General features: G+C 45.8%; 1 protein-coding gene across 1 annotated transcript in view; it reads left to right on the forward strand.

Moving 5' to 3' along the window:
* The first annotated feature begins 1,901 nt into the window (after window positions 1-1,901).
* The window catches only part of LOC111151937 (poly(ADP-ribose) polymerase family member 12), a 40,637-nt gene continuing 21,241 nt past the window's right edge, over window positions 1,902-21,297 (forward strand). The window contains exons 1-5 of the mRNA XM_022510164.1: window positions 1,902-2,268; window positions 5,901-6,036; window positions 8,739-9,039; window positions 11,065-11,166; window positions 17,072-17,195. Of these exons, the coding sequence (XP_022365872.1) occupies window positions 1,940-2,268; window positions 5,901-6,036; window positions 8,739-9,039; window positions 11,065-11,166; window positions 17,072-17,195 (992 nt within the window). The 5' untranslated portion in view covers window positions 1,902-1,939. The remainder of the gene's footprint in view (window positions 2,269-5,900; window positions 6,037-8,738; window positions 9,040-11,064; window positions 11,167-17,071; window positions 17,196-21,297) is intronic.

The raw sequence follows: 21,297 nt of genomic DNA on the forward strand, positions 1-21,297 counted from the left end.
CCAGGGAGATGGAGGAGATAGGACCAGGGTAAGTTAAAATGCTACAAAGCTTGATGTTTTCACTTAGATTCAGCTGTTTTTCTTGACTCAATGGTAAATGAATTGCTGCAAGACTTAATTTCCAGATATCTGAAAACACAGACTCCAACCATTTTGCCAGTTTTTCACTGCCGCCACACTGCCACTGGTGCGCAAACTTTCTGAGGTCCTTACTCCATTTTCCACTGATGTCAACCTTCCTTTCTTAAGAAATACTATACTGCAAAACAATATCAAAACCTTAAAAATTTAAATTAAAAATTAAATTTTTGAGAAAAAACTTTTATACAATTTTATGGGGCACCTGGGTTGCTCAGTCAGCTAAGTAGCTGCCTTCACCTCAGGTCATGATTCTGGGATCCTGGAATTGAAACCCCTGTTGTTGTTTTGTCGTTGTCAGCCTCCCTGCTCCGCAGGGGAGCCTGCTTCTCCCTCTCCCCCTGCCCCTCCCCCCCATCCTTCTCCTCAATGTCCGAAATAAATAAAATCTTAAGAAAAATTTTTTACACAACTTTTAAAAATCCACAATCAAAAGCCAAGAGAAAATTGCCCCTCATCCCATTCCCTAATTCATTTGTAGGTTACTATACTTAACAGATTTTTACGTTTTTATAGTAACATATAGAATTTTAACATCATAACCTAAATTTTCTTTCTGCCCCTCATCCTTTTTCCACTTCCTAGTACCTCTTACTGCATACTCCTCACAGCCAGTGTTAATGCAAATTTTGGCACAGTGCGTGTCCCTCCTCAGCCTTCTTCTTGCTCATTCAAAAATAGCCACTTTCCCACACAAATAGATGCTCTTTTTGCTACTGATTTAGACGTTTCTATACCGTTTTCTTTTTTCCCTTAACACGTCAGGGACGTCCTTCTAGGTCATGCTTGTTAAAGCTGTGTGACAGTCCGGGAAAGGACCAACCACGTTGCTCCCAGCACCATGCCTCCCCCCACATAAACATTTTCTTCCGTAACTCATCCATGTTGCTTTTACTTCTAGAAGATTCCCAGAAGACAAACCGCTGGGTCAAAGGTCATGCACATTTACAAATTTTCATAGCGATTCCCGGACTCCTTTCCCAAAGGGCTCTCTAAACAGTTCACATTTCTGTCAACAACCCGAGTGTGTGCCTAGGCTCCGAATGCTCCTTAAACACTTGGTCACTCCGTTCTCTGAGGAGAAACGGATATGCTTTCTAGGAGAGACAGGCCCTTTTAAGCTTTAAAGCCCTGAAGAGAAAAAGTAGCCTGAAGTCCCGCGGGCAATTCGGAGTGACTGCCGTCACGTGCGCGAGTGTGTGGGGGGAGGTGACCCGGCCCGTGGCCCCCGCACCCCCCTCCTCGCGTCGACCGGAGCCGTCGGGGCCGCCCGGCTCGGTCCCAGATGTGGGGGAAGCCCCGGCCGGCTCCGCCAGCGCGCGGGCAGGAGAGGTCCCGGGGTCTGGCGAACGCGCGATTTCCGAACGCCCGGGGCTTCGGCGGGAGCTGCGCACGGCCCGGGCGTCTCCGCCCCCGGCCACTAGGTGAAGACGCTTCGAGAGCCGCGAGGCGCTGCCCCGAAGGACGTGCCTGCTCGTGTCTGTCAAGCCCCGGAGACCCACTCTTCGGGTCCCCGGCTGCCGACGGAGTGGAGGAGCCGGCCACGGGGCCCGGCGGCCGCGCACAGCTGGGTACCTTGAGGCCGGAAGGCGCCGCCGAGCCCCCTCAGCTGCGGGCCGGGGGGCGTGGTGAGGCGGCGCGGGTTTCATTTTCCCGGGCCCCGGGGAGCTTTCGCTTTCGCTTCCAGCTGGCGTCTGCACCCCGCGGGAGCCGCCCTCCCAGCCCGCGTCGGCCGCCGCCGCCGCCGCCGGGGTCCCGCCAGGCGCTCTCCGACGGGCAGCACGCCCCCGCCGCCGCGGCCATGACCCAGGCCGCCGCCCTCGGCGAGGTGACCCAGGTGCTGTGCGCGGCCGGGGGCGCCTTGGAGCTGGAGGAGCTGCGGCGCCGCTTTCGGGAGGGCGTCGGCGGCGACGCGCTGGACCGCCTGCTGCAGGAGCGCGGCCGCTTCGCGGTGGCGACGCGGGCGGGCGCGGGCGGCGTGCTGGCCACCAAGCGCGTCGTGCTGGCCGTCTCGGCGCTGCGCCTGTGCCGCGCGCACCCGAGCCCCAAGCCGGGCTGCGTGGGGCTGTGCGCGCAGCTGCACCTCTGCAAGTTCTTGGTCTACGGGGCCTGCAAGTTCACGAGGGCCGGGTAAGCGCCGCTCCGGGAGCCCGACGGCGGGCCCGGGACCAGGGGGCCCTGCCCTCCCAGCCCGCTTGGGGCCCCGTTAAAGTGTGGGGACGCCGTAGGTGGCCGTTCCCCGGCCTCCCCGCCTTAATTCTCGTCAGCGAACGTTTATTGAGCACCTCCTGAATACCGGGCGCCCTGTGAGGGACTCGGGCTGGACGGTGGCGCCGAGGCTCCTGCAGCCTCAGAGAGTGACTTGGAGCGCGGTGCCCAGTGGCACACCCCGGGGGGCGACGGGGCTGGGGGCTCTCCCGAAGGAAAGCGGCCGCGTCTGGCTTCTGGAGCTCCACGAGGCCCCGCTCTCCAGAGCGAGCTTTGAGGGCCACGCAGCCCGGGGCTCTCCGCCCAGCGGCCGAAGGAGTCGAAAACCCGTCTCAGCTCTTGTTCACTTGCTTACAGGGTGGCGGTGGCTTCTGTCGCATTTGGAAGAAAATGCGTGCTCCTGTCCGGAAGCTAGTCCGCTTGTGTAGAAGAATTGGCTCCTTTTTTCTTTCCTTTTTTCCCCCCTCTCCTCCCTCCCTTCCTTCCTTTTTCTCTCTTTTCCTTCCATTCTTCCTTCCCTCTCTTCCCTCCTTTTTTCTTTTTTTTCCCCCTGACTTGACACGGTAGATGTTATTTCTTGCTCACATCAGGTCCACTGGTCAGCATGAGGTAGGGGCATGATCCATGCAGTCATTCAGGGACCCCGGCTGGCGGACCTAGACTCCGCCTCCGGGAGTCTCCTTCTGGCCACTCTGGGTATCTGGTTGCAGGAGCAGGTGGACAAGACAGACAGTGGAGAGTTGGTGGGTCTGGACGTGATAGTCACCTTCCCACATCCCCTGGACCACAAGATGTCTCCTGACCATCCACCCCCATGCCTAGATGCAGGGGGTGTGGGAGTGGAATATGCGCCCCCCCCCAAAGCAGCTGCTGAGAAATAGCTAGATTAGAATATTCCAGGGCCTAGCTAAGGCCTTAAGCGGGAGGGATGTGTATGTGAGAGATTTGAGAGAGGGGAAGTTGGTGTGACTGTGGTGACAGGATGGGAGAGAGGTGGTGGCTGTTTTCTTACTGTTGATTGAGAGATGACTCGTTTTTTTTTTTTGTTTGTTTGTTTTTTTAATTATTATTGTTCTTATCGACTGAAGGCTGATTCTTCCTTTTCTTTCTTATTGGCTGAGAGAGCAGGAGAAGTGTGCCCAGGGACAGCCAAGTCTGAAGCCTGGGAGCCCGGGCAGGGTCCCAAGTGCAGGTTTGGGAGTTAATTGGTTGGTGTGTGCCGACGCTGCTGCCCTAGGAGCAAGTCAGAGCTGAGGTGGAGGCTGAGGGTGGGACCTCAGGGAGACTGGGCCCTCAAGAACTGGCAGAGAAGTGTCACCTCAGGGGAGAATGAGGAGCAGCAGCTGGAGAAGAAGGTGGACATGATAAATGGTGGCTAGATGGATTGAATGATTTCTAACTGGTGGATCTTGTTAATGTCTGTATTTGGTAAAATAAAGACAGCAGCCCTGTTCTCCAGCTAGTTCCCAAAATTTGGGGTCGGATTGTATTTGTCCTGGAAATCTGGAAGTCTGATATCTACTGGTGTAGATGATTCTGAGCCTTCTTTCTCAGTCTTCTTGGTTCCATTTTCCTTGTGGTTCACACAGGACGGTTTCTTAGACTTTCCCTGACCACTTTAGGGTCACATAAGGGAGAGTGGGGGTGGTTGGCCCTTTTGATGCTTTCCCTATTACTGTGCTTTGTCTTCCTGAACCACAGGATCAGCTTTTTCAGAAACAGATCATGGCTTTTGTTTTTGATCATTGATGACAGCTGGGGAGGGTCCCAGGTCCCTGACTTCCATCCTGTGCTTAGGGGCAGTGAGCATGTTGCTTAAGAGCACAGCCCCAAGACAAGACTACCTTGTTTCAGCCCTCGCTCTGCTTCTTACTAGTTCCATGATCTTGGGCAAGTGACTTTATACCCGAGCCTCAGTTCCCTCATCTGCAAAGTTAGGATAATATCACCCATCTCATGGGCTTGTTGGGGACTGAATGACTTATAAAACCTTCAGGTAATCCCTGGCTTGTGATAGATGCTCAGCAAGTTTTGGCAGCTGTCGTCATCATCATCATCTTCATCATCTTGGTGGCATCAAGTTTGCCTAGAATGTTTTAATTTTCTCCCCTTGGTTGGTTCTGCAACCCAGATATTTGGCCCAGGCTTGACACCTTCCAGGCAGTGTCCCTTGATTGCTTCTCCACTTCTCTCAGGCTCAGGAGGTGCCCCTTCTGTCTGCACTGATATCTTCTGAGCACGGCTGACCTTGCATGTGCCCTGCCATTTTAGAATCCTTTCTGTTTTCTGTCACTTTCACTAGAGTAGGAAAGGGGAAGAGTCCACACGACTCCACGGTTGTTGGTGTGCGCAGTGGAAGAGGGAAGTTGTCTTTAACTGAGATGGGGGAGTCTATCAGGAGTTTGGCTTTCTTTTGAAAAACATATTAACTTATTAATGCCAATTAACTTATTAATTAATGTGTGTTTATTAACATGACATTAGAGGTTGGGCAGTGCTTGAGTAAAGCTAATGATATTTGCCTGACTATTCTAGGTCCTGGTGACCTGGATGATCATTTGAAGACTCTGGATCATCGGGGTGTGGTGCCAGTGCCTGGCTTGCAATGAATGTTCAACAAGGGCTGTGAATGTTAAGAATGGAGGAGGGGAGCAGAGAAAAGGGCTGGGCCTCAAGGCATGAGTGGGTGTACACATACCTTTAACCATAGGTGTCCACACTTATTTATTCAGCCATTGTTTAAGTGTCTGCTAAGTGCCCACTGACTGGCATGCTGTGACTCTTCTTTGGGGAATGGCCCTGTCTTTCTTACCAGACACTGGTAGGAGGTGCTATCCTGGTCCCTAGAACTCACAAGGTGCTACCTCTTCCTTTGTAAACAAGCACTGTGGTTTTTCATTGTATAAACATGCTGGTTTTTCTTTGGTGCTGTTAAACAATATCAAGAACTATTCCTGAAAAATTATCTTAAAGACTGATTTTATGAGTTGTATGAGTTTGGGCAGCCATAGCAAGGTACCACAGACTGGGGGCTTAAACAGAAACTTCTCCCAATTCTCAAGGCTGGAGATCTAAGATCAAGGCAGGATTGATTTCTTTCTGAGGCCTCACTCCTTGGCTTGCAGATGGTGTCTTCTTCTGTCCTCACATTTGTGCGTCTGTGTCTTCATTTTGTCTTCTTAGAAAGACTTCGGTCAGATTGGATTAGGCCCTCCTCCCCAGCAACCTCTTTTTAGCTTAATTACCTCTTTATTTTTTAAATTGTTAAAGTGATTTTATTTATTTGAGAGAGTACAAGCAGTGGGGAAGGGCAGAGGAAAAGGGAGAAGCAGACTCCCCACGGAGCAGGGAACCTGACTTGGGGCTCGACCCCAGGACACCGAGATCATGACCTGAACTGAAGGCAGACACTTAAGCAAATGAGCCATCAGGCGCCTCATTGATTACCTCTTTATAAACTATCTCCAAATACGGTCACTGGGGGGTTAGAACTTCAACATAAGAATTTTGGGGAGGCTCAGCTGAACTGTGACACCAGCTCTGCTTCTTTGCAGGAAGAACTGTAGAAACAGTCACAGCTTGACGACAGATCACAACCTGAGTGTGCTGAGAACTCACGGTGTTGACCACCTCAGCTACAGTGAGCTCTGCCAGCTTTTGTTTCAGAATGACCCCTGGCTTTTGCCAGAGGTGAGTTCCCAGGAGGGGATGTCTATGTGTGTAAGTGATGGGGGAGAAGCCAGAAGGTTGGAAGATAGGAAATACTACAGCAGAAGAGACCCCATAGTGACCACAGGGATCTGCTTGGAGGAGACCTGGATTAAATTCCTGGCTCTGCTGATTTTTATACCTCTGACCTTGGGCCAACCTTGCCCTGTCTAGAAGACTCCTTTCCTTCTATTGCATTTGTGCTGGCACCACCTTTGCAGGGTTTCTTTGAGGTTGGGAAAGTCTGTTTGGCCGGTGGCTGCCGCATTGATGTTCCTTACATGGGGATGAGGGGATGAGAGACTCCAACAAGCTCCTCCCCATCTAGCAGGACTTGGAACCATGTGTTATTGCCAGATCCAGGAGGTCTGTGAGGAAATGATACTGTCTCTACTAAGTCAGTCACACACAGGGAATTTTGAACTTTAGTTGATGTAAAGTCTCATAATGCACTTCAGATGTCATGCAAACCTTGCTGCAATGACTATGTACTAATTTGGGTCCTCTGAGAAGCAGACACCAAGATGGGATTCGAAGTGCAAGAGATTTAGTGGAGACAGAACAGAAGAGGGTGGGGAGCCTTTGGGCAGTGATGTGGCAGGATTGGGTAAAGGAAAAGGCCGGGGTAGGAAGAGACCCTCACTGTAGCACAGTTCCAAGAGAGCTTCTGACTAGCCAAAGGGAAGTTCGGAACTACAGTAGCTCGTTGTTGCCTGGGAGCAGCCCATGGGAGCACGGACTCTGTGTGAATAAGGTGGCGGCTCCCGAGGGCTGCAGCTTAGCTGAGGTGATTGCGCAGTGCAGCATGTTCGAGTGGTGTCCTGTGGCTGGCACAGGTTTGTGGGGTAAGGCTATGCAGATTAGGTTGACCTGTTTTAATGAAAATGCTGCCATATTATTTAATTAAAACCACCCATTTGAGAAAGGTGCTACATGGCTTGGTGATGATTAGCACATAATAGGTATTAACTTTTTTCTTTTGCCTTTTGAAAATTAGTATTGATTTAATTCAGCTAACCTTTATTGACTTTCCACTATGAGTTAGGCACTGGTGCTAAGGAGAGAAAAAACCCTGTTCTGCCCTTCCAGGAGGCCCATTTCCTGGGTGAGACAGATAAGTCAGCATGGATTGCAAGGCGCTATTCTAGATGCTGCAGTGGAAGTCAGCACTCTGGTCTCTGGGGCCCAGTTTAGGCACCTGGGGAGGCATCCTGGGGTAGATGATGTGTGCTCTGAATGCTGAAGGTTGCATGAAGGATGAAGGTCTGGGAAGAAGGGGGCACAGAAAGGATGGAACTGGCATGGTTGGGGGCCGTATGTAGGTCAGCACAACGTGGATTTAGGGTGGGAGAGGGGAGAAGGAGAGATGGGTGAGTAGAGACTCATCCATGCAGCCTTCAGTATCATGGGAAGGAGTTGCGGTGAGGGGGCCTATGTTCGGAGAGTGGGCATTAATGTTTTGGAGAGATCGTTTTGTCAATAGTATGAAAAATGAATCAGAAGGTGACCAGTCGGAGTGTGGAGCCTCCTGTGTACTTGGGTATGCAGGTTGCTTCAGAACGCAGTGCCAGCAACTGGGAGCTGTGACCATAAATTTGGACCCAGTGCAGCTTTCCTGCCAGGCCTTCTGCTCACAGTCTGGTTCCCTTATCAGATGAGCAGTCGGGGACTGCCGCCATGAATCGAGCACCTGCTATGTTCAAAGACATTTGTATTAGCCACTTTGTGTGTTTCCCATTTAATCCTCGTGCTAGCCCAGTGTTATAGGTGGCAGTATTCCCATTTTAGGGATTAAAAAGCTGAAACTCAGAGCTGGTGAGTGGCCTGCCTAAGGTCAGGCATCTTGTAAGTGGCAAAATCAAGGTTAGGGCATAGCTCTTTCTGGCCTTTTCCCTTGGGGCTTCCATCCCCAGAGTGGAGTCCCTACTGATCTAAGTCTAGGTTCTACAGCCCTCTGCTGCATTTCTCTCTCTTGTTCAGTGTAATGCCTGTGAATTGCCTGGGTAGACCGTTGGTAGTCTTTGGCCTGGTTCTCATCTTCAGGAATTTGGAATGTAGAGAAGGTGCAATTGATTCAATTTCAAGTCCCAGCTTTACCAACAACCCAATTCAATATACATTGTACATACCAAATGTAGATAGCTGTGTGACCTAGGGCAAGCCAGTGAACTTCTCTGAGTTTCCGTTAGCTCTTGAGAAAGGAAAGGGCTGTATTTGGCCGTCTCCAAGATGTTTTAAACACTCAGAGCCTCTTTGACCCTGAATTTCAGAAAAAGAAGATGGTGCGATGAGGCCTGGCTTAGGGAGTGTTGGTGAGTCAATGGGGGAAGGTTGTAAATGGAATATAAGTTGTTAGCTCGCTGCTATATGAGTTACACTTAAATGTCTCCTGAGAAGGAAGCAGCTCTGATCAGTTGGAAGTTCTTTGGATTTTCCCAGTGGAAGAGCTTATTCTGCACAATCTGCTGTCCACCCAGTTCTCATTTTATTCAAGGGCATCCATTACCAGCCATCCGTCTAGAGTGGGGAATGTTCTCATAGCTCTGCGGCTTGTGAGGATGATGGAATCACAGCTTTGGCTAGGTCTCTAGAGGAACCTCTTGTGACCATGCACTGGTCAGGAGTGGGGGTAGTGTCCTGTGCGGTCTTCCTAAGCTGGTGTTTTTTTCCTTTTCTGTCAACAGATCTGCCTTCATTATAACAAAGGAGATGGACCCTACGGCTCTTGTTCCTTTCAAAAGCAGTGTATCAAACTCCATATCTGCCAGTATTTTTTACAGGGTGAATGCAAGTTTGGCACTAGCTGTAAGAGATCACATGATATCTCTAATGCTGAGAATCTGGAAAAACTGGAGAGGTTGGGCATGAGCTCAGATCTGGTGAGCAGGCTGCCTTCCATTTACAGAAATGCTCACGACATCAAGAATCGGAGCTCCACCACCAGCGGAGGGCATCCTCCTACCCTGGGCCCACAGGGGACTTCTGGTAAGGCTTTGGACTAGGGCCCTTAGATTCCACATTAATGGAATGTGTGACCTCAGGCAAGTTTCTGCAGCTTTTAGTAAAGTGCCGTTGGTGATTCCTTCCCAGCTAGTGGGTGTTTTGAAGATGACTTGAAATCATAGCCACAAATAAGCAAGATATTCTAGATAAATACCAGTTCATGTCGAAGGTGAATGAATTCCTAACAGGTCTAATCTGCAGTGAACAAAGCCCATTTTATTTTATCTTTTTTTTTTTTTAAGATTTTATTTATTTGACAGAGATCACAAGTAGGCAGAGAGGCAGGCAGAGAGAGAGGAAAGGAAGCAGGCTCCCAGCTGAGCAGAGAGCCTGCTGTGGGGCTCGATCCCATGACGCTGGGATCATGACCTGAGCCAAAGGCAGAGGAACAAAGCCCATTTTAATTTCAGCTTTCTTTTTGACATGAATAAAGGGAATTATTTAGTCCCCATAAATTTGCTTTGTTCATTGCTCCTTTCCAGTACCTAGACAGTGCCTGGCCCACAGTGGGCACTTAGGCATTTGTTGAATGACCAAGTGTGCTAGAATACTTTTTTTTTTTCTTAAAGAACATCAAGAAACATAAAGAACATTATTTTTTTTCTTAAAGAACATCAGGTTTAGTGACAGGCAAATGGGGAAATTTTGAGCAGAGATGGCTTATTGAATAAGCATTTCTTCACTTATTATGTGGGAAATAAATAATGTAGTCCATTAGAGAGGTTATGACACATTGGGGTCCTTTGGATTTCACAGTATCAGCTGTTGGCTGGCCGTTTTGGTTATCCATTCTCTCAGTTAACAAATTTGTGTGCTTGCCAGGCACTGGCCTGAGCCCTGGTTATCCTTTGGACACTAGGACACAGTACTTCCCTTACTCCCCACCAGAATGCATAATCAAACCATGTGTTGTCTGTGGGATTTTAATAGACCTTTAGTAGGGGTTATCTAGGATTTTTTTTTTTTAAGATTTTATTTATTTGACAGAGATCACAAGTAGGCAGAGAGGGTGGGGCGTGGGAGAAGCAGGCTCCCTGCTGAGCAGAGATCCCCATGTGGGAATTGATCCTAGGACCCTGGGACCATGACCCGAGTTGAAGGCAGCGGCTCAACCCACTGAGCCACCCAGGTACCCTGTTATCTAAGATTTTTAATAGACCACTGCTAAAATATCAGGTGAGTGCTAGGACTACCAGCAAACAAACTTAACACTATGATCTTACCTGATTTTTTATATTTAAAAATTGTCCTTGCTATATGTGTTTTTTTTTCTTTGCATTTTCTTCAGTTATTTTGGGTTAATTTCTTTCAGTAGTGGGAAGCTAGATGTAGATAGGTTTTGTTTTAAATAGATCTTTACGAGCGTCCGTTCAATTTTGGCCTTAGGAAGGGAGGGAAGGCTCTCTGCCCTTGGAGAGCAAAGGTGGTGTCCTTAAACACCGCAGAGGTGTAGGTTTTTAGGCCCACCCTGTGGGTGTCTTGAGGGGCCTATATAAAGGAAAGGGAAAATGAATAACAAAATAACAGGTGATACTGAATACTGAAGGTTTGCGAATGAATTTTATGTACTTATATGGTGGTGGGGGACCAGTGGTAAAGTCTCATTAGAGCACTACTAGTAAAGGTAAACTTTGAAATCCCCTCCGAGCCTGTTTTATATTAAAATTCCTACAATTGACGTGAAGTTACTTCGGGAGGTTTCAAGGTTAGGAGCGCAGCCAGAGATGAGAAAAAAGGGCCCCTCCGTGGTGTCCTGGATTTGGCAAGCAGCCTTGTGGCCTCAGGCTCCCTGGCTCCTCTCTAAAAAGCCAGAGGGTCCATTTACATATCTAAGGGTAAGTTCATCCTGATCATCAGAGGATTTTGTGAGATTGCCTCACCCACTTTTGTCTTCTGCAGAGAAATGAATGAATTTTCTTTTCTCTCCTTTGTATCTTGAATTACTCTGACTCCATCATATCAGAAGCTCTGATGGATGCTGATACGTCTTGTGGTGTTTCTTTGTAGAAAGAAGAGATAGCTCAGGTTCTGTGTCCCCAAACACTGCTAACCAAGAGGAGAGCGATCAGATCTGCTTGTACCATATCCGGAAAAGTTGTAGCTTTCAAGGTAGGTCGGAGGAAGCCCCTTCATCCACTTGCAGGCGGGACAGCTGCTTCTCGTTTCAAGAGTTCTGCTCTAAGGCCACCCTTCAAGGTCTTTTCCCCCATCCAGAGAGGGTTAGGGCCTTCTTAACTGTGAGCTGGGGTGGCATTTCTGGGGGAGCTGAGGATGGTAACAATTGAATTTCTGGAAATAAGACTATATATAGGTGAGTTTTTGGGAATATAACTGGTCCATGCAGAAAGTGTCAAGTGTTGACCCTTGATCAGCTTAGCATGCGGTCACAGACCAGCGCAGATGCCCAATATAGTGGGAACAAATATGAGTGTCCCTTGTAAAGGGTTGCTGTAGACTTAGAAATGCCTCAGAAACCCAGAAGGCCCTCCCTCAGGATATGTCTCTGTGTGCTCTTGGGGAACAAGAACTTAAGTTGGGGGTTTCTCTCCATGGTCCCTCTTTTATCAAAAGTAGCACTTCTTGTGGGTACATATGTGTCTGTATTTTCACTAAACCTTTGTTTTCTTCTTATTGTTGGCCTGGGCTTTGACTGAAGAAAGCTTACTTTTCAAATTTGGTGACTCTTAAAAAAAAAAAAAAACAAAACACCAAACTTCTTGTTTCATTTTCAGTCTTTAAAAGCCACCCAAGCAGTTCAGGACTACTTTCACTTTGTAAAAGAGTCCAATAATACAGAGTAAATTCTGAAGTTCTCCTTCAGCCTTCCCCAAAGGTAAACACGTGCTGTGTGGTCATGATGCTTGCTTTGCATATTTTTTAACGGATGGGTACATGTGATAGGTATTCCTTAACATGCTTCCTTTACTTAACGTTGTGTCTTGGAGATTTTTTTCCACCTTAGTATATGTAAGTCCATTTTATTTTTGTTTTTATTTTTCTTTTTAAGACTTTATTTATTTGACACAGAGAGAGAGATCACAAGTAGGCAGAGAGGCAGGCAGAGAGAGAGAGAGGAGGAAGCAGGCTCCCCGCTAATGCGGGACTCGATCCCAGGACCCTGAGATCATGACCTGAGCTGAAGGCAGAGGCTTAACCCACTGAGCCACCCAGGCGCCCCAGTGCATCTTATTTTTAAAAAGCAACTGTAGTATCCAGTGAGAATGATAGTCCATTGAGCATCTGAGTACGCATGCGTATTTCCATAGCTCAGTTCCTGGAAACAGAATGCTAGCTCAAACATATATGTGTGTCATATATACATGTATGTTTTTAAAATCAACATTATTGAGCTATAATTTACCCACTGTAAAATTTTAAATATTTAGAATTTTTCAGTATACACTGAGTTCTGGTAATAACAATTTAGATACGGAAGAATTTCTTAATTCTAAAAGTGTCCCTTTGTCCCATTGCAGTTAATCCTCACCGCCTAGTTTCCTGACTTCATGCAGCCCCTATGTACTTTTTGTCATTGTGGAATTTCCCTTTCTAGAATTTCGTATAAATGGAATCATACAGCATGTATTCTTCTGTCCCTGTCTTTGCTCACTTAGCATGTTTTTGTGATTTGTCCATGCTGGGAGATCAGTAGTTTGGTTTTTTTTATTGCTAAGTAGTATTCTGTTGCATGGACTGACTACAATTTGTTTATCCATTCATATGTTTGATGAACATTTGAGGGGTTTCAAGTTTTTGGCTTTTATAAATCTTTTATAAATATGTACAAGTTTTCATGCGGTTATCTGTTTTCACTTCTCTTGAGTGAAGGCCTTGATGTGGAATTACTGGAATATGTAAGTATGTGTTTAACTTTATAAGAAACTGCCACTGTCTTCCAAAGTAGGTATACCTTCCCACAAGCAATGTAGGAAAGTTCGTTGCTCTGTGTTCTTGTTAACAGTTGGTATTGTCAGTCTTTTAAACTTTAACCATTGTAATTAATGAGTAATGATATCTCATTGTGGTTTTAATTTACCTTTCCCTGATGGTAATGATGTTTAATGTTTATTTTCATGTACTTCCTGGCCATTTGTATATGTTCTGTGAAGTATCTGGTTAAATTTTTTGCTAATTTTTTTATATGACTGCTTGATTGAGGTATTAAGTATAATTCACATTCCATACAATTCACCCATTTAATGCTTTTTAGTGTAGTTACAGAATTATGCCGGTATCATCAAGTCAATATTAGAACATTTCTTCAGACCCAAAGAGGTGCTCTGCCCATTCTCCCTTCCTCCAGCTCCTGGCAACCACAGGTTTACATCCTGTCTGTATGGATTTGCTTGGATGTTTCATGTAAATGGAATTATACAATATGTGGTGTTTTGTGACTATTTTGTCCATTTTCTAAATTGGATTGTTTGATCTCTCATTATTGAGTTGTGAAGGTTTTGAGTATTGTTTATAGAAGTCATTGTCAGATAGAGGTATTTAAAATATATTCTCCCTATCTGTATCATTCATATTCATTTTCTTTATGGTGCCTTTGAGGAATAAAAGTTACAATATCAATGACCATATTAGTATCTTTTTCTTTTATAGTTTGTTTCTTGTGTCCTAAAAATCTTTGCCTGTTCCAAGCCCCCCAAAATGGCTCTATGGTTTTTTTTTTTTCCTAGAAGTTTTGTAGGTTTCACTTTTATGTTTAGGTCTAGCTGTTACTCTTGATCTGTTTACTCTAATAATTATTCCTTAGGTATTGATTTTTGTGTGTGAATTAGCTTCCCATCTGTGTTATTTTTCCTCACATGTTGGGTGACTCTTGGTTGTCTCCTTGAGAATCCTGGGGTCTGCTGGTGATGCCAATTCTGATTCGGGCTTAGAGGGGAAGAGCTGCTTGGTGGTGCAGGCTGCTGGGATGTATCCTTGGAGTGGGGTGGGGGCTTTGATGGCTTCTCTCTCTCTCCAGCACTCTGGCCACACTCGCATGTTTCTTGGGGCAAAGAATAAGGTTGCAGGGCACAAGCAGGGTATGGAGGGAGTGCCTGCTCTAGTGGGTGGGTCCCAGTTACTCTCATTGTGACTGGCCAGGTGTCCTTGCTTTTTTGTTACATGCAACTCTGAGTTTGTTAAGGACCCCCACCCCAGACCCCATTTCCATAGCAGCTCTCTTCTGCATATTTTACCTGTGTTTTTCTCTCTTTAACTCTTGTCAGTTTGATTCTGTGTTCTTCTGTGGTTTTTTTGATGGCACTCCTTATTGTTTTCCAGCATTTTTGGATTTGTTCTTCTCTCCAGCCTGTCATTTATTTATTTATTTATTTGACAGACAGAGGTCGCAAGTAGGCAGAGGCAGGCAGAGAGAGAGGAAGGGAAGCAGGTTCCCTGATGAGCAGAGAGCCCAATGCAGGGCTCGATCCCAGGACCCAGGGATCATGACCTGAGCTGAAGGCAGAGGCTTAACCCACTGAGCCACCCAGGCGCCCCGTCCAGCCTGTCATTTAAAGTGATGTAGGGAGAAAGGGGATATGGATGTGGTATTTTGTCTCCCAAATCGATGTGGTTTTTGCAACCCACCTTCCGGAAAGCCTAGACTCTAGACTCTAGACGCAACAAAGCAGGGAATATTAGAATGAGGGAAAGGAAATTGAGAAAGGGGTCAAGAGGACCAGGGAAGATATGGCAGACAAGGGGCCTCATCACCTGAGACTCTGCCCTCACCTGCCACCATGGCTGTAGTGGCCTGCATGGCACCTTTTTTTCTTGGGCTCCTTCTGGTTTGTGAGTGATGTGGGCTCCACATTGAGCTCACATTAAGAACTGGAGTTCCCAGGACTGCTGTTCGACCACAGCACTTTGCTTTGGCCCCTGTGTCTCACAAGGAGGTGTCGGCCTGAAGGGTAATGGGTGGTGTGCTTTCCCTGAAGGGGGCCTTCTTAAGGGGAGTGTCTTTGTTCAGGCTGTCCAGCACTCACTTGAGCTGGGGTCTGTAGGTGCAGTGACCGAACATTGATCATTAACCCTGATCATTTCCTTAGTGCCCTCAGGGAGGCACAAGAAATCTTACTTGGTTATGATCTCTGGACCATGGCTGTGACCTTATCTATCCAGATTGGGCCCTTCATTATCGTTCTATCGTATATACTCTGGTAGAGAGTCCAAGAGGTCTCTTAGCTTGGTGTGAGCTGTCCATGCTGTAACTCTGGACAAGTCATGATGTCCTGAGTCCCCAGAGTGGCTGAACCCAGACTTGGTGAACTGGGGAATTTCCTCGTTTGAGTCTCCTTGGCTGCGTGTTCTTGTCTGTTCTGTCTGCCTGGCCTCAGGCCTGGCTTTTGACAATCCCAGGCAGCCTGCTTACCTGCCTCTATGGTCCTCCCCCTGCAAGGTAACTTTTGTAGAGTCTGTGGGAAAGAAGTGGCATTGAAATGTGCCTGAAAGGCTGTGTACAATATTATTATTATTATTTGTTTGTTTGTTTTAAAGATTTATTTATTTATTTTAGAGAGCAAAGTGCATGTGCAAAAGTCGGGGGTAGGGACAGAGGGAGAGAATCTTTCAAGCATACGCCCCGCTGGGCATGGAGCCCTGGGCTTGATCTCACGACCCTGAGATCATGACCTGAGCTGAAATCAAGAGTCAGACGCTTAACTGACTGAGCCACCCAGGTGCCCCTACATAGACTTTTAGAAAATTTTATTTTTTTTTCCACTGTCAAATTAGCCATGTTTCATTGTCATTGTTTTGAAAGATAAAGATGCATGAAGGACAGCCAGTAAGAAATGTTTCTCTCATACCTTTTTTTTCTGGCACCCAGATCCCCTCCAGAAACAATCATTGTTACCAGTTCTTTGGCTGTCCTTCCTAAAGATTTTATTCTTGTACAAGCATATATGTCTGGTCAGTTTCCTTCTCACATAGGTGCTCTATGCTCACTGTTTTGTGTCTTTTTTCACTTACCTAGACATTTAGTTTCTTGGAATATATTCTTATGGTTCAGAATTCTGAAGACATAGGAAACAACAGGAATCTTTCCTCATAGCTTTGTCCCTGGTGACCCACTTCCCCTCAGCAAGGAAAAATATGCGTGTATATATGTATTCAATTGGAGTATTTCTAATTTTTCTTTTCTGTGTTTCACCCAAATAGAGGTATGTGTACCTTGTCATGTATCTTTCTACCCAGTAGCATATATGTTGGACGTAGGTCCGTATCAGAGTGCAAAGAGCATCCTGCTGCTTTTCTTTCAAGTCTTCCTTTCCTCTGTGAGGATGTACCAGAACCTCATACAGAATATTGGAAGGTAGAGAGAGAAAGTGTTGCGTGCATTCCTGACGAGGCAGGCAGGATGTGCTAGAGTGACAGAGGTCCCAGAGAGCACAGGGAAGATGTGGGGGAAGTGGCTGGCTGGGAACTGTAGAGCTGGGCCATTCTGTGTATTTGGGCAGGGGCAGGGTGGTGTGTATAAACACCTTCAGAGACGTGGGGGTGTGTTGAGGGGGTGAGTATGTTAGCAGCCAGAAGATCAGAGTGGGCTGGAGCCACACTGCTGACTTAGCTGTGGTCAGATGTGTCAGGGTTTGGATGGGTTTCTAGTGGAGAGGAACCTGGCTCTGTTTTTGCTATGACCGCTCCTTGTCCACATGCTACATGCTTAGCGATAACGGGTCGTCAGACTGCCCCCTGCAGTCTGATTGGCATTCTCACTATCAGCTTCTTTACTGGCGAGATGAAATTCATACATGATGTAACCTACTAACATATGTGTTTTTAAAAATTGACATAATGTTCTGTTAAAAGGGGAAGCATAAAAGGGAAGTGTGTATAATAAAACACACAGCATTTCAGTATTGAGGTGCTCAGGTATGACTGCTCTAAAAATGACTCCCCTGCAGTTCTCCAAAGTGTTCCCAGGTCAGTGGGCAGCACCACACCCATTGAGAACCACAGGACTAGGTCATGCTGTGTATATATTGCCAAGATGTTTTACTTCCTTATATTCTTATTTTAGATAAGTGCAATAAAGTTCACTTCCATTTGCCATATCGATGGCAGTTCTTGGACAGAGGCAAGTGGAAGGATTTGGACAAAATGGAGCTTATTGAAGAGGCATATAGCAATCCCAGGAAAGACAGGTATGAAATATGTCACTTGGGTCCACTGTGTGCCTGGGCTTTTGAGTGCAGGGTGGGGAGTTGAGACTCAGCAGAGTTGAGATTTGATACTGCGTGCGTGTATCACACACACATGTGTGCGCACACACACACGCACACCCTCTTCCCCTCCCACCCCAAGTAAACAGCCTGGACCGGAGGTGAAGGCTCTGGGCTGGAAATTAGAAGTTAATGTTCATACTGTGTTTTGGTCCTCTGCTTTCCCACCTTTCTCTCCTTTAGGAAGGAGCCGTGGGGAAAGGAGATGTTGGTACCAAGTAAGTTTTGAATCATTTGCTGCTGGGATTGATCGCATACATATATCCACACTGATTACCGCAGAAGAGCAAGAGGCATTCATTAGTGAAATTTTAGCCATTGTGTGTAAAGTCCTGTAGCTGAACTGCTGTTTATTGTTCGGCTTTTAACTTTTTAATTTTTCTAAGTGTGTCCCACTATTTTCACTTAGTCAATTCAGAGTCAATTGGCAAGTCCCAGAGAGGCTTATTTTCAAATACTTTTCATATTGTGGCTTCAACTTGCTAAAATGTGTTGCCAAGAAAAGAATTTAGGGCTACTTTTTAAATGGGAAAAATAAATTTGTGCTCAGAGTGCAGTTACGCACAAATTGCTGCTGGTAAAGTATGTGAAACAGATTGTTCCCCTTTGGAAGATGAATTGGCTCACATGTGCCCCCCTCTCTCTTTTTCTGAGGCAGAATTTACACATAGGGAAGTGCACAGATAGTAATTGCATAGTTCGCTGAGTCTTGACAAATGCACACGCTCATGTAGCAGAGACTGTAATCCAAACAGAGATCATTTGCATCACCCCAGAAAGTCTTCTCCTGTCCCCTTTGCGTCAGTGCCCACCCGTGGGCCACCATTGTTCCGACATCTGTCACCACAGATTAGTCTCGCCTGGTCTTGAACCCCATCTAAATGGAGACTTACCCTCTCTACCACCATGTCTGGCGCCTTTCTCTCAGCGCTCTGTTCTCAGGACTCAGCCACAGTGTGCTGTCTCCCGGTGCACATGCTCGCGGGTTGGGGGGCAGATGAAACTGTGGGGGGCGGGTTGGGGTGGGTAGGCTGGGTCCGTCTTCAGCTCTGCCAGGTGATGCTAAACTGTTTGCCGAAGTGATCCTGCCGCTTTCCACCCCCATCCACGGTCTGTGGTGACCGTCTCCCTAATGTCTGGTATTGTTTGCCATCTGAACTTTGCCCAGCCTGGGGATGTAAATTGGTGTCTCGGCTTCCCTCTCTCCAGGTCCTAATGAGAGAAAGTGTCTCTGCCTGTTTTGGGGCCATTCCTTGTAGTTTGCTTGTTTTGTTGAAGGGGAAGGTTGTGTGTTTAGTTTTTTATTTAGTTTAGGAACTCTTTAAATTTCTGGATATTAAATGTGCTTTGAAAATAAACTCTTCCTGTCAAGTTATGGTATTTTTTAATATAGAGAAGTTTTTAACCATCTTATCCTTTATGGTTTTGTACTTTTTGAGTCATAAGAAATCCTTATCCCAAGACCATAAGGAAATGTTTCTAAATTTTCTTTAAAAAGTCTCGATGTTTTAAGGACTATGTTTACTCTTTTGCTGTAGGTGGTGAAGTATGGGTCCACTTTCATTCTTACACAGATGAATTAACCAGTTTTGCCAAAATTGCTTTTTAAAAACGTACTTATTAAAAAAATTAAAATTGTGATAATATACACATAACAAAATTTGCCATCCTAACTATCTTTAAGGGTACACTGTGGTGGCATTACATTCACATCATTGTGCGGCCATCCCCAGCATCCATTGCCAGCAGTTATTTTAAACCTGTCAAAATTGAGCCAAATTTGGCAAACTCTTAACACCTTTTATAGCTTATTTTCAGACCCGTGTGCCAAATATCACTTGTTTAAGTAGGCCATCTCTTCTCCATGTATTTCCAGGGCTACCTGTGACAGGTGTGGAATTAGCAAATACACCCAGGTCTGTTTCTGGTCTCTTCTCTTCCTTTGGTCTGTCTGTCTGTGTGTCACACTGTCTTACCTAGTGGAGCTTTAGAGTGTGTGTTGGCATCTGATAAGCCAGTCTCCCATCTTGTCTGTCTTTGAGCTCCCTGGGCTCTTGGTCTTTTGCTCCTCCTTAGAAATTTCTAAATCTTACTGGTTTATCTCTGTTGCAATTTTTGAAATTGAAATTGCATTGACTATTGTCAGTCCTAGGAGAACTGACATCCTAATGGTGCTGAGATTTTCTGTCATATACATGATAGCAGCTGATTTATTTAAATATTTTAAAATATCTTTCAGTAGTTCTGTAATTTCTCCATTAAGGTCTTGGGTATCTTTTGTTAGAGAATTACTTTTTTTTTCCAGTTGTATTGAGATAAAATTGACATACAACAGTGTAGAAGTGTAAGGTGGGCAGCATGAGGACTTGATAGATGTATACATTGTATGACGACCCCCACGATAAGTTCAGTTAACCTCCCTCACTTCATATAGTTACAAAAACAATTTTTTCCCTTATGATATGATGAGAACTTACAGAATTTATCCTTTTTGCAACTTTTAAATATACCACAAAACGGGGCGCCTAGGTGGCTCAGTGGGTTAAAGCCTCTGCCTTCGGCTCAGGTCATGATCCCAGGGTCCTGGGATCGAGCCCCACATCGGGCTCTCTGCTCAGCAGGGAGCCTGCTTCCCCCTCTCTCTGCCTGCCTCTCTGCCTACTTGTGATCTCTGTCTGTCAAATAAATAAATAAATCTTAAAAAATATATATATACCATAAAACATTAACTGTAGCCATCATGTTGTACGTTGCATCCCCAGTAAAAAAAAAAAAAAAAAAAAATTGTTTCTCTCTGCTGATGCACAGAAATGCAGTTGACTTTTTTGTCAACTATTACATCTTGCAACTTTACTAAAATATCTGAACTCAGAAGACTCTACTGATAATTTGAATTATCTGTAATTCAAAGTTGTCTATGTATTCTATCTAGAAGTTAGTATCTGTGAATAGCATTTTTTTTTAAAGATTTTACTTATTTACTTTGAGAGAAAGTGAACACAAGTTGGGGGCAGAAGGTGAGGGAGAGGGAGAAGCCGACTCCCCAATGAGCAAGAAGTCCAATGTGGGGTTGCATCCCACACCCTAGGATCATGACCTGAGCCAAAGGCAGAAGCTTAACTGACTGAGCCACCCAGGAACCCCTGTGAATAGCATTTTAATTTCTTCCTTTTTTATTCTTATGCATGTTACTTCTTTTTATTGCCTTATTGCCTTATTGTAGTGGCTAGGACCTCCAATGGCATGCTGAATGTAAGTGGTGATTAGCTGGAATATTATTTTTTCTTCTTTTTTCCCTTGATTTTAAGAGGAGTAATTATTAAATGTTTCACCTTAAGCATGAGTGAATGTTTGGAATCTTTGACTTGCTAACAAATCCTAATTTTATTTCTAGTATGCTAAGAGGGTTTTTTTTTTTTTTTTTTTAAGATTTTATTTATTTGAGGGGCACCTGGGTGATTCAGTTGGTTAAGTGACTGCCTTCGGCTCAGGTCATGATCCTGGAGTCCTGGGATCGAGTCCCACATCGGGCTCCCTGCTCAGCGGGCAGTCTGCTTCTCCCTCTGACCGTTTCCCCTCTCATGCTCTCTCTCTCACTCTCTCAAGTAAATAAATAAAATCTTAAAAAAAAAAAAGATTTTATTTATTTGAGAGAGAGAGAAGAGAGTGTGTGTGTATGTACAGGGAAAGGGAGGGCCAGACTCCCTGCTCAGCAGAGAGCCCCACATGGGGCTTGATGAGCTGAGCCACCCAGACACCTCTGGGAGGTTTTTTAAAAATTGTGTATAAAAATTGAATTTTATTGAGTGCTTTTTCTGTATCAAGAGCCCATGCTTTGTTCTCCTTTATTTGTTAATGCAGTTAACGACATTAATTTTCTGGTAAGTCCACCATATTTCTAGGCTTAAGTCATAGTTGTGCAGTTCTCTCTAGCTCTTTCTCTCGCTCTCTCTCTCTCTCTCTCTCTCACACACACATACACAGCTGAATTTGGATGGCCAGTACTTAATTTAAGATTTTTGCA

This window comes from Enhydra lutris, unplaced genomic scaffold (assembly GCF_002288905.1).
Source record: "Enhydra lutris kenyoni isolate GAN:26980312 unplaced genomic scaffold, ASM228890v2 scaffoldscaffold27, whole genome shotgun sequence".
NCBI classification, from domain to species: Eukaryota; Metazoa; Chordata; class Mammalia; order Carnivora; family Mustelidae; genus Enhydra; species Enhydra lutris.